At 34.6% G+C, this 13,278-nt stretch overlaps 1 protein-coding gene across 18 annotated transcripts in view; it reads right to left on the reverse strand.

Annotated features, from left to right (window-relative positions):
* Positions 1 to 13,278, reverse strand: part of CEP162 (centrosomal protein 162) — a 93,702-nt gene that overhangs the window by 37,015 nt on the left and 43,409 nt on the right. For 6 of the 18 annotated variants that reach the window (XM_072736542.1, XM_026007443.2, XM_072736580.1 and 3 more), the window contains 6 exons: positions 12,193 to 12,418; positions 11,050 to 11,311; positions 4,735 to 4,868; positions 4,246 to 4,473; positions 3,578 to 3,718; positions 1,283 to 1,395 (listed from right to left, as the gene is read on the reverse strand). In XM_072736542.1, coding sequence (XP_072592643.1) covers positions 1,283 to 1,395; positions 3,578 to 3,718; positions 4,246 to 4,473; positions 4,735 to 4,868; positions 11,050 to 11,311; positions 12,193 to 12,418 — 1,104 coding nt within the window. Of the gene's footprint in view, positions 1 to 1,282; positions 1,396 to 3,577; positions 3,719 to 4,245; positions 4,474 to 4,734; positions 4,869 to 11,049; positions 11,312 to 12,192; positions 12,476 to 13,278 lie in introns of all 18 variants that reach the window. The other 12 variants (XM_072736532.1, XM_026007442.2, XM_072736584.1 and 9 more) reach the window with 2 other exon arrangements.

The following is a 13,278-nucleotide window of genomic DNA, read 5'->3' on the forward strand; positions in this document are numbered from 1 at the left end:
GTGCATGGAGCCTGCTTCTCCCTCTGCCTTTGTCTCTGCCTTGTCTCTGCCTCTCTCTATATATATGACTATCATAAATAAATAATAAAAAAAAAAAATTAAGATCATCTAATCCTAATGTAGTAAGGAAACCATCTATTTCATTAAAAAGTAAAAGTTCATTAAAGCTAGTTCGGGATCCAGCAATAGATCTCTTTTAATACACAGGTAATACAAGATGTGGTATTTTAAAATACTTCACCGAGGCATACTTGATCTGAAAGGAATCAGATATAAATGCTTTCATGCATCAGACCTATGCAGATTATCACAATTGGCTTGGGTCATACATTAAAGGTCAAATAAGCTTCTTCTAATAGCAGTCCTACCTGAATGATTAGGTGTCTATGTGAAGTGGGGTCAAAACTGGGGAGCCATTTCCTAAAAGATGATAGTATCCTAACTTGCCCATGTTTATGAGTTCAGCTATTTTCATTTAGTATGTTCAAGTTGGATGTAATAATATCCAAAGATCTTATAGTCTGAAATAGGATTCCTAAGCAGGTGTTGGTCCTCCATGAGCCTGCTGTGCTGAGTGCTGGTTAGTACATCTCATAAATTATTCTCTGGAGAAATGCCCTCAGCCAAACAGCAGTCTCTGCCCCCAGGCTTACAGGCCCCCACTCCCTTCCTTAGGCATATCTCAGCCAGTGACTGACTAGTTTGGGGTTTAAAGGCTGCTCCACTTGCCTCAAGCAGGACCAACACTGTGGTGCAATTTGTTTTCCTGAGCTTTCTGGTGAGAATAGAATAAAGTCAGTCCCCAGCTAAGACTGAATTCTTACTTACCTTCCTTCCCCTCATCCCATCTTGCTTCTCTTATTCCCCTTCTCCTAAAAGTTATCCTCCAAGAAATCATCTCCATAAGGCTCCTTACCTCAGGCTCTATTTTCACAGAACCTGATACTGTATGACATATATATTTTTAGTATTATTATCATATGGTTCCTTAGGAAATGATTAAGCAACTCAGGCTTAATGACTGACCAAGAGGAATACTATATATTCAATTTCCTAAAAGTGATGTCAAACTCAAATATGAGTATGCAGAAAATACTAAAATATGTACTACTGGTCATCTAACACTAAAATACATTGAATATTAATCTATAAAACTTACAAACTATAATCAGTGTAAGCATTTTTCAGTTCTAAGTAAAAATAAATATATTATTAATATAACAATAAAATGCTTAGAAATAGTCTAAGTGTCTTTGATTTTAAGAATTCAAAAAGGACTTACTTTAAGGAAGCTAACTCACTGAATAAACTCTGGTTTTCCTTGAACATTCGCTCCTCATTCTTCTTATTTTGTTCTTGGAGATCTTTCACTTGATTATACAGTCTTTCATTTTCCTTTTTATAAACAGAAAATTACATTGTAAATGTCATTAGTACTTATATAGCATAAGTATATATGCTCACAACAGACACATCTTTTAAAAATTTTCATAGTCTTTTAAATTTACTCAGTTTTTGAGTAAGCAAAATCTTTTAAAAACTCTTTATATATCATCTCGGAAGAAAACTTGTTATCTGAAAACAATTTTCTCCAAAATGCTTACTTGAAAAAAAGTTGCAAAATTTCCTATAGCCAAAGATCCTAATGTCAGTACAAGGCACTGTATTTCACAAGAATGAGAAGGTGAGTGCTTGCAGGAATAACCACATCCCAACTCTATGGATCAGGGTCAGGAAGGACCGCTGGGATTGTCTGCATCCTCTGTTTTCTGATTCTAGCCTGGCTTCCTGCAATGAAGTCACTGGATAGAGATAGCCATGATGGGCTTCCAGGGTTGTTTCTGGAATTCCCTCTGAGCAGGGAGTTAGAGACCAGGTATTTCTGAAAGTGTAAGGACAAGGCAGATCAGAGACTAGGCCCACTTCTCCACCAGCCTTTGACTAAACAGTGACTCAAACAATGAGATCAAAGGGAGAAAGTACCAATCTATGCTTAGATGGTATGGCTTATTAACCTTTTTAAAATTAAGAATCTGATGAACCTTTGAGAATCTAATAAAAATCATGGACTGTTCTACCATGTGCTTGGTGAGATGGTCTGTCCTCAAACACCTGCAATTTAATGACTAAAGATATGCAAGTTTTGTGCTTTGTGAGAAAAGGTGGTTGGCATCCTTATGGGTCTGTGAAAACTCCTTAAAAACACATGCTCTCAGGCCCCTGGTTATCACAAATGGTTAAGCAACCAACTCTTGGATTTGGCTTAGGTCATCATCTTGGGGTCCTGGGATCAAAACCACTCCAGGTTCCATATTCAGAGTAAAGTCTGCTTGGGAATCTCTCCCCATCTCCCCTGCAACCCCCTCTGGCCTCTCGCATCCCCCCCACTACCCACTGTACTCTCGCTCTCTTGAGAAATAAATCTTTAAAAAACCAAACAAACTAAAATGTGTGCTCTCTACAGCAAGATCAGAATGGTAGGCAAAGGATTAGAAGGTTCTCACTAAGTCTAGGGCAGTGTGCCCTACAAAATCAGTACTATTTCATTTACAGGAAAGTTGTGAATCACTGATATGACAATGTTTCCTCTGGATATCCTTGGATGACAATGCTTTATTATTAGCAGATCTGATGCCTTATGGTCAAAAGAAAAAAAGGTAATGACGGAAGAAGAGAAGGAGAGGGAAATAAGAGAAAAAAAGAAAAAATTGAGATGAACTTTCATGCTGGAGATCACTAAACCTGTTCTGGCTGGCAGCTAGTCAACATCACCAAGAATCCACCACACATGGCAAATACCTGCCTTCTTTTTTTAAAATTAAAAAAAAATTTTACCTGCCTTCTTTTTAAAAAAAATTTTTTTTAATTTAAATTAAATTTGCCAACATATAGATAACACTCAGTGCTCATCCCATCAAGTGCCCTCCTTAGTGCCCGTCACCCAGTCAAATATCTGACTTCTATAGGACACACAGATTTTCTCTCATTTAATTGAATTTTTTTCACTCTCAACACATTGGCAATTAATTTCAGATTTGTATTACTGAATATAATATGAAAACTAGTCCATATAATCTACTGAAAAGCATTACAGAAAACTAAAGAAAAATAAGGCAGCTTCTAAGGAATATATAGCTATTAAAAATGATAACAGGCTACATGAACTAATTGGTTACTGTGTGCCAGGTACTAAGAGGCTAGTTTGTGCTTTCTTATTTACTTATTTTTTTGCATTTTCTTATTTTAATTTCACAATCATCATATGAGGCAGCTACTATTATTACCATCCCCACTCACAGATAGGGAAATTGACCTAGAGAGGTGAAGTGATTTGTCCAAAGCTGCACAGAAGGTGGAAAGAAGGCTAACACCAGATTCTTTGAACTCAGAACCCATGCTCTTAATCACTTTACTTATATACCCATGAAAAATGTTCAGGCTAGTCCAATTATTACTTACTCATATTTGCCAGAATTCCTATTACCTGATACAGAAATATTTTAATATGCCTTATTTTTTTTTTTACAATCAAAGGATCTCAAGAACAAATTCACAAAGTGCAGAAAAATCACCATACCTGCTGATATCCTTGAAGAAGTGTCTCTTGTTCTTGTATTTCTTTTTGAATTTGCTTCAATTTTTCTTCAGTGACAGGATCAGCTGTTTCTCCAAAATGTAACCATCTTTGCTTTTTGTTTGTTTCTTCAAAGCTACTTAACTTAAAGAAAATACAGACATTATTTTACTTAGGAAAGGAAATGATGAAGTGAGAAATGAGGAAGAATAATAGAAAATTCAAGGTACATAGATCTAAAACAATAAAATTAACAACTACAGCTAAATCATAAAATATGATGTTTTGTGCTGATCGTTCTGGTGATGAGAGTAACTCAGAAATGTTACACAGTGTCATTCTCTGAATCTAGGCCTGCTATAGCAGTTTTTTTCTGAAATCACCTTCTTGGAAGGTCATAGTGAACTAAGGGATTAGTTTTCAAAAAAGACTGCTAACAGAAGAAAGTTATCAAAATGAGCCAATTTAAATTTTCATTTTTTTTCTGAGTGGGTTTGATTTAAGCTCTGCTGTGAGGAGGCAGTCTTGGGAACCAGGTTCAGATTTTATACAGCAAATACATCAAGTCAAACAGCCCCAGGAACAAAGGATAACAATGCATTTGGCAGGAAGTACAAGTATTTTTTAATCAATAAAAAGAAATAGGAGAAATAGGACAATGTGTCTAGTACCTTGGCTTGAAGAATGTAATTGTCTTGGTTCAGTTTGAAGAGTTCCTTTTCCTGTTGTCTCTTTAGTTCTTCCATCTTATTTTCCAGCTCTCTCTCTTTTTCTGAGAATGTAACTTTAATTTGCTCAATTAGGGCTTGTGCACCCCTCCATTTTTCCTCTGCTTCCTGAACTCTTTTAAACATAATTAACTCTGTCTCCTTACTCTCACCACAGTATCCTGAAAAATCCTTTTAGGGAGAAGAATTACTTCATTATAGTATATTTACATATTAGATTTATCTGAACATAGGTGGTTAGGAAAAAAAAAAACCAGATTGAATAAAAATGGTAACAATGTTCTACTAAATAAGGAAATCAGTAAATGTTCAGTAAGATTAGAACATCATGCTTGATGCAGAAGAAATTTCATATGTTTCATTATTTATTATTTAATTTTAGTATTATAAAACAAGAAAATTATGAATATGATTTTGAAATTCAATACCTACATTCTGAAACTGAACACAGTAATCAGTTTCTGTAGAATCTCCAGCCTTCTTAGGAGTAGCCAGGCAACCTTCAGTTTTGGAAGCTGGTTTACCCAGAGCTTCAGGCTTGATGACTTTTGTTCCAGATAAGATTTCTAAATATTGCAAACAATGGACAGAAGCACCACAAATGCAAACATAGTTGAATGTGTATTCAGTAATTATGTAACAATAGTACTAATACAATGGGAACACTAAGATAGATGAGTATCTCCAAATAGGCTGAGGTGTAACAATGAAACACAGCTGTTTCACTGCACTCAGAACTGCTGCCCATAATCAACATTTTACCCAATCTGACAGAGAAGGATAACTGACCCAAAATTCATGTCAAATGATAAATGGAGCTAAAAAAAAAAAGTGAGAATGTGGATGGGATAATTTCAGGCCTTACTAATTTTAAATAAACTATTTATTTGGTTTTATTTATTTATTCATGACACACACACACACACACACACACACACAGAGGCAGAGACACAGGCAGAGGGAGAAGCAGGCTCCATGCAGGGAGCCTGATGTGGGACTCGATCCCAGGACTCCGGATCACACCCCAGGCCAAAGGTGGTGCTAAACTTTTGAGCCACCTGGGCTGCCCTAAACTATTCTTTTAAATATTCACAGCAATAACAAATAAGAATATCTAAACGATAAATCAAAGAGCAGCTGATTAATTTTATGAAGCACTTTTGTTCAGATTAAATGTGATTTCAAAGCTTTTTGAAAACCACTCAAAGATTGCCAGAATCATGCTGCTTTTAACTGCATTTTCAATTTTATACATTATCAGTTTTCCCTTCTATGAAATATAAGGTAGTAAGACTTTTACATAAATACTGTATATCAAGATATAGTATTAATGGAATAGTATAAATTGCATAGAAATTTTATAACAGCTAGTCTAAATTTGACTTAAAAATCAATTATAATACTGCTATAAAATCCTGGTAATATATATTAGAAAAAATGTGATTAATGTATATCCTGGTCAAATTTTCAGCTTTTAAGGTACCTTGTAACTCCCCAAACAGTAAGAATAATTCTAAGGCCAATAAATTATTCAGTTAACAATAAAAAAAATGTTTATGAGAAATACCTGGAAGAGATCTTGAGGTCCATAGTCAAATACTACAGGTTCTGAGCTGAACAGTCAGCAAACATTTATTTATCTGCCTTAGAGGTAAATGAATAATTTGAATTTTAGATTTTTAAATATAATTTCTTCAAGATGCTAGCTTTTTGAGTGTAAAGTTTACTTTTTCATTTAAAGAAAAAAATAACATGGTTATTAAAGATTTGGAAAATACAGAAAAATCAAAAAAAGAAACAAGTTACCAGTAGTATTTCACCCAAAGATTTTTTTCTAACCTTTTCTCAGGCATGCAGAAGTTTTCCTTACAGAGTAGTAGTCATATTTAACTGGACTGTTCCATGTAGAAGGTTTTCTGGAGAAATTTCTTATATGAGAGTTTCTCATAAAGAAACTGAGTCACTATGAAAGCCAGCATTCATCCTTCCAAGTCACTGGAGATCCAATAATGTGGCCAATGAATGGGGTGTGATCTGCTAGCACTGTCTAGGAAGTGGCAGCTAAGAGTGGCAGGTGGTTCTTATTCAAGTTGTAGTCAGCTAGTGCTTTCATACCAGAATTCTCTTTTCCTGAATTATTAATTTTGATTTCTCTAAGTAGTCATTTTTGTAATGGTACACACACATTATCTTTTTCCTTTATACATGACAGAAAATTGCCTAGATATAAAACTTAAACATGAAAACATCGCAGATTGTGGACCTCATGAACCCTTCTTGAAATAAACAATGCATCAAGGAAATTTATTCAATAAGAAACAAACCAAAATAATTCCAGAATGGAGAAGCTATGGCTAAGCGACTTATGAAAAACATTCCATCTCTTTAATAACCAGAACCAAGACCTAAATTCAAAAGCTGAGGGGAATTAAGGTTGAAGTAGAGAATATAATAAATAAATTTGAACAAGTAAAAATGAAATCAACCAAAATGAATAAAAGGTATGTGAGTGGGGGATGTATTGAAAATGCAGTTAAAAGCAGCATGATTCTGGCAATCTTTGAGTGGTTTTCAAAATCTATTTTCTTAAAGGGATCTTTTGGAATATAATATTTCTTAGGATGAAGTTTATTTTTCTTTTTACAGATTTAAGAAAAACTAAATCTAGTATTTTAAAAAACTTGCAGGAGAATCTGGACGGCTCATTTGGTTGAGCATGGGCTTAAGACCCGAGTTGGGCTCCATGCTCAATGGGGAGTACACTTGGGAGTGTCTCCCTCTCTTACCCTCTGCCCCTCTCATACACTTGTGTGTGTGTGTGCATGCGCTCTCTCTCAAAAATAAATAAATAAATCTAAAAAAAGGAACTTGTAAAGAGTGATCCTATTCTTACAAAATGTTTTGTCCATTTAGCCATATATCTGCCTGTCTCCTTCCTTCCATCCATTCATCTATGCTTCCTTTTATCTGTATAAGAACAAGAATATACACATGAGAAGCACAAAATGATGCTCACTTGGTGTGACACCCAATGCTTTTTGCTAAGTGTTTGTTTTCTTTTTACTTTTCTGTATTTTTTAATTTAAATAATGAGCAACTATTCCTTCTGTGACAAGAAACTTATTAGTCTAAAAAAAAACATAACTTAATAGCCAAAGAAAATTAATTTAGAATAAAAAGGAAGACAAGCACACAGGAGGTGCTGATAATTGCCAATCTCCTCCTCCTCTGTATTAACAGAAACTTTCGTATGAATTTTACCCTGGGCAGCAATGTTCCCAGTTGAAAGTACTCATTTCCCTGGACTCCAGGCAACTGAGGGTGACCACAAGATCAAAATTCAGGCTGATAAGATGAAAGCAAAAGTCTTATATGGGGTGTCCAGAAAATCACTACTTTCCCGATGAAGAATTTGATGATTTAACTAACACAGACCTTTTTACCTCTCCTGCCGATCTGGCCTGGAGGCTAAGTAGCCATCTTGTGATAATGAAGACAAAACTCACAGATGAAGGATTTTTTGCAGCATGAAACAAGAAGGGATATGGTTCCTTGCACAGTGGCACCAGCTCTGAACTGCCTATCCCTGCCTTCTTATTACATTAAAAAGAGAAACTCTGAGTAAGCCCCAGCAAATGGCTTATTTTTCATCTTAACCAATGCTGATTACATGTGTGTTCTCTAGACTTTCTGTATACTAATCTCTCAGAGTCTAGTTGGAGAACCCAACCTGCAAAAAGTAACAACCATCCCAAAGGAATTAAAATTCTTCTTAATAAAACTAAAATTGCTCTGGGGGAATTTTATAATAAAAGGATTTTTAAATATCACACTTAATAGTCTAATGAAAAAAAGTAACTCAGTATAAACATGGACAGTCAAGTTTATCATTATACTTTAATTTTTTTTTTTTTTTTTATTTATGATAGTCACACACACAGAGAGAGAGAGAGAGGTAGAGACACAGGCAGAGGGAGAAGCAGGCTCCATGCACCGGGAGCCCGACGTGGGACTCGATCCCGGGTCTCCAGGATCGCGCCCTGGGCCAAAGGCAGGCGCCAAACCGCTGCGCCACCCAGGGATCCCCTCATTATACTTTAATGTCAATTTTTCTGTTTTTATTTTGGTAGTCACAAATATTATAAAATTTTGAAAATATGAAAAAATACTCATAAAAATATTGTTGCTTTCATCCACTGACTTCTAAATCATGCCCCTCATTTCTTTTCCAGCAAATGTGATATTACTTCTGTCTTCATTCTTAGTAATTTCAATATACTCATAGGTGATCCTTTCAACCCTTGGCTTTTGGATCCTTATACTTAAAACTGCTCCACCTCAGCTACTTAATTCCATTGGTATACTCTAGGCCTTTGTTTACCAGTAACACAATCACTCCTAATCTCAGTCTTAGGCATTTACTCTCTATCAATCCTATCTTTCACTTTACGCTCTCTGGTACCTGAATTCCATCAATCCTTTAACAGCAGTGGCACTCACAGATGATTGTTCCTACCTGTTTCACACTGTATTACACCCCTTGATGTCCTGTCTTCCTTCCTTACTCAACTTGAATTCCATATACACCATTAGCTCCCTTGCTCCTCTCTCAGTTCACTGCACTCATTTGGCAAAATGGTAAATCCAACTATACAGCTACTCAACACCTCCAATCATGTAGCAAATGTTGATATGCACACACAAATACATTACCTAGTATCAATTTAAATGTATAATCACCAACTTTAAGAAGACTCCTCTGCAGGCAGTCTAGTTCTCCAGGATGGCTATATCACATCTTTTCTTCTATCCTCCAACACTCCTAACTCCACCCACAATGCCACCTAATGATGTTTTATATCTTAGAGAAAATGGAAGCAATCAGAAGAAATCATCTACATTCTTTTACCATTTCTACCCAACCACCAACTATCTATACCTATGTCTTCCCCCTTCCCATCTGCTTCTATAGATAAGCTATCCATGCCTCTATCTAGAGCCAACCCTTCCAGTTAACACTAGATTCCATTATACCTCCTCTACTCAAGGCCATTGCTCTAGCAGTTCTTCCCCTCTTACCATCACAAATCTATTGAATCTTTCCAAAAAGCATAAACATACTATTAGGCATACTATTATTTCTACCATTAACAACAACAACAAAAAAGGCAAAACAAAAAGCTTTTTCTTGACTTTACTTCCCATGTCAGCTACTACCACACTTTTTCCTGCCTTTTACACTCGTTCCTCCTGGTCAATAAAGTAAGTATCCCTCCTATTCTCATTTAGCCTGCCTTTTACAGCCGCATAACCATGGAAACTGTCCAGTTTACTGATGAACTCCTCCATGCTAAACCCAAAGGTCAATTCCTAGTTCCTATTTTCCTTTCTCTCTCAGCAGCAAATGATAGATAAATCAATCCTCCTTTCTTCACTTGGCTTTCAGGATCCCACACATTCAGGTTTCCTCTGACATTATTCTCTTTGAAGGTTACTCCTCTTCTTCCTGACCTCCTAAGGTTAGCATGCCCAGGGCTCAGGCCTTGGTTTGCTTTTCTTCTATTGCAATGTTCACTCTCTCGATAACCTTTGTTAAGTCTTATGGCTTAAAAACCATCTATATTAGTTTTAACAATAACTCCTAAATCATATCTTGCAGTCCATACCTCCCTCTTGAACTCTAGAGTTTTCTATTTAATTGGCTCCTTGTCATCTTCACTTGCACATAGAATAGTCATTTCAAAAATAAGAGAAAACAAGAAAATTCAAAGACTTTGTAGGGGAAGGAATGAGAGGCCTACAGGTTAAGAACAAGAGGAAAGGATGCCTGAATTAATCCTATAGAATCATATTCCTGTCTCTCCAAAATAACCACCTCCTGCTTCTGTTCTCCTCTACTCTAACATAAATCAGCCTTGGCCTTCCTTTCCATCTTAGACGCACAGGTTGCAGCAACAAGTACACACACACAAAGGCAGGAGAATCTCTAATGCCTAAAGAATTTAAAATACAGTTAAATAGGTCCTGGACTTAATTTCAAGCTAGAAATGAATTTTCCAATGAAGACAATTCGCCTCATGACAAATATCACCATATAATAATGGTGAAATTGATCAGCTATTAAATTTAATCACAAAGGTAAAGATAAAATGCTTCTGGCTCTATTGCTCTCTCTCACTGGAATTTAAAGGCAGCAGGAATGTTGGTCTGATCTGAACCCTTCTATTTCTTTTAATAGCTGTATGGGCTTCTAAGTTGAAAATTACCATTCCTACTGTCAATATCAATGACTACATTAGGAAATAACTAACAGAAGCACTGCAATATATAAAAATATGCATTATGTGACATATAAGACATCCAGTCTGTCTCAGTCTATATTGAACCAATATCCAAATAATCTCTATATCAACCTTCATTTGCAGGTTGCTATTTGCATTCTGAATTTGTAGTTCTTCTCTGGTAAACATTGGATATTCCAAAGTCAACCAGATGAGCATGAGTTTGACTCTCCAATTCATTTCCCATACTTTATGAGTTTCACTCAGGAAAGCCTAAAGCTAATGACCAAAAACCTCCTGTCAACAGAAGCTTCCAAAATGGAATGTCCTATCTTAAGATTAATTCTTTCCTATGAAAAGAAAAGTCCATACAAGGAGAGAAAGAAATACGGTAAGTAGAGAACGTGGAAAGTAAAGTAATATGCTAAATGCACAGAACTCTATTACGAAAAGAGTATAAAATTACCTTTTTTCCTAGCTTGATTAGAAGTAGGAATGGATTTCAAGTTTTTGCTTTTCATAATGTCCTTTGAAGTTTTCTTTTCAAGAGTAGAAAAAGTCTTGAATGGCGAACTGGGTTTGCCATAGCCTGAGCTCCTAACTGATGCATATAATCCACTCTGGGGTTTTCTTTTAAGTAAGGGAGGTGCACTTCTGGCCTTCTTGTATGGTACCTGTTTGCCAGGTATAGCCCCTTCTTCTCCAGAACTGAGTTGAGATCTAAAAGTCTGCACACAACAAGTAGCAGCTTTTTAGGACTTAAATAAACTTCAATTCCAGTTGTAAATGAAAATTTAACAGATGGCAAAACCATAGTGATTTCTAAATAATAGTTTGCAGAAGGCAAATCACTATACATTAAAGTTCTTAAACTCTAATTCATCGGAATTTTAGTATTTTGAAGCACATCTTCAAAGTCAGGAGTAAAACAAAGCAATAATAAAACAAGATAAGCTTGCCAGAAAGCAAGATGTATAATTACTAGATTAAGATGGAGGATAGCAGGAAAGAACTATTTTGAAATGACATAAAATTGTATCTTTTTTCCTCCAGAATTCAGATAAAAATTTATTAATATCCTGCCTTATTCCACAAATATTGGAGACAGTTTATGGTAAACATGTAATTCAAAACCATAAAATCAAACTAGAATATTGAGATCAAAGAAACTGTAAATCAGAATAGATCAAGAACAGAGGAAAAAGGAACAGCAAAATATAACACTCTCAAAGCTGCTAATAGCATTTATATAAAATGTTAACTTACCTACTTTTGCAGAACATACTTTACTGGGAAGATTAAATAAAAAGCACTACAATGATGAGTAAACTTTATTTTCTTATGCTATTCAAATTCTGGACTATGCATATCAAAGACAAATGAAGAATGTAAAGAACGGCTTCCAAAAGAAAGCTAATGCTATAATGGTATTTTAAAATTTGAGGACTTACAGGATGTTGGAATAAATAAACTGCTCACAGATATCCAGGATCTATGTGGAGGTTAATATGTAATCAATCCCACTACCTGTGAAGTACCTACTTCTTAACAGTATTTACGTAACTTCATTTATCAATATTTCAAATCAACTTAGATTATAAACACTTACTTTATTTATTTTGTCCTCCTGAGGCAATACTGAAGAACCAACAGATATTTTTTTCCTCAAAATATCAAGGTACATTTTATCTATATGTTCTTCTGTAGTATTTACTCCTGGATAGCTATTTTCTATATCTTTATTTGTTGTCTTTTGTAAAACCACATTCTCTTCATTTTTGCCAAAAAATTGGTTCCCATTTCGTGGCTCCTGAGATATAATATTTGGATTCATCCTAAGGGGTAAAGGGCTAACAAATTCAATTTCTTTTCTATCAGTCAGTTTCTTATAGCTATAAAACAAAACAGAGAATGAACCCTAGGTGATCCTCAATATCAGTTATATATATATACACACACACACACACATACACACACATATATATCACATATATACATAACACATGTACTTGCACACACAAAATATAAAAATATTTATATTTAATATATATAATATTTACATATATATTAAATACAATTAATATTTGTAACTATTCAAATTAGGTCATCAATGTAAAATACATTATTTTCTGGTTAGCAGAGTATACTCACATAGTGTTATATAACTGTTTTAAATTTCAGATAATAAAATTTTAATGCAGAATATAAGGGATTACATGGTTGACTCTCAGACTTACTTCAAAGGAAAGACAAACCAAGCAGGACGGAGATTGTTTTTGTGTAAGAAAAAATAAAAAATGAATTTCTAATGAACTTTGTGTAATTAATCTTTTAAATATTATAATATTGTAAAGTCAACATGCATTTGAGGCAGGAAAAACATTTTACACATTTTTAGAAGAAACTAAAGAAGTAAGCATAATTTATGTCAGTGAAAAACAGTATAAATATTAAAAAGCATAAATTTCATAACAGTATAGGAAAAATTTTAAGGTAAAATAGAAAAATCACTAGTATTCTGAAATAAAATCATTTCTGTTATTTCAAACAGTAAAATCCAATAAAATATTTCAAACTACTCAATTTTTTAAAATAGAGAAAATATCCCTTAAGGAAATGTTCTAAATGTGGTTAAATATCAGTATAGGGGCTCCAAAATATAAATATTGTTATTTTCAAACTATGTAATCATGGT

Source organism: Vulpes vulpes, chromosome 1, assembly GCF_048418805.1.
Source record: "Vulpes vulpes isolate BD-2025 chromosome 1, VulVul3, whole genome shotgun sequence".
Classification (NCBI taxonomy): domain Eukaryota; kingdom Metazoa; phylum Chordata; class Mammalia; order Carnivora; family Canidae; genus Vulpes; species Vulpes vulpes.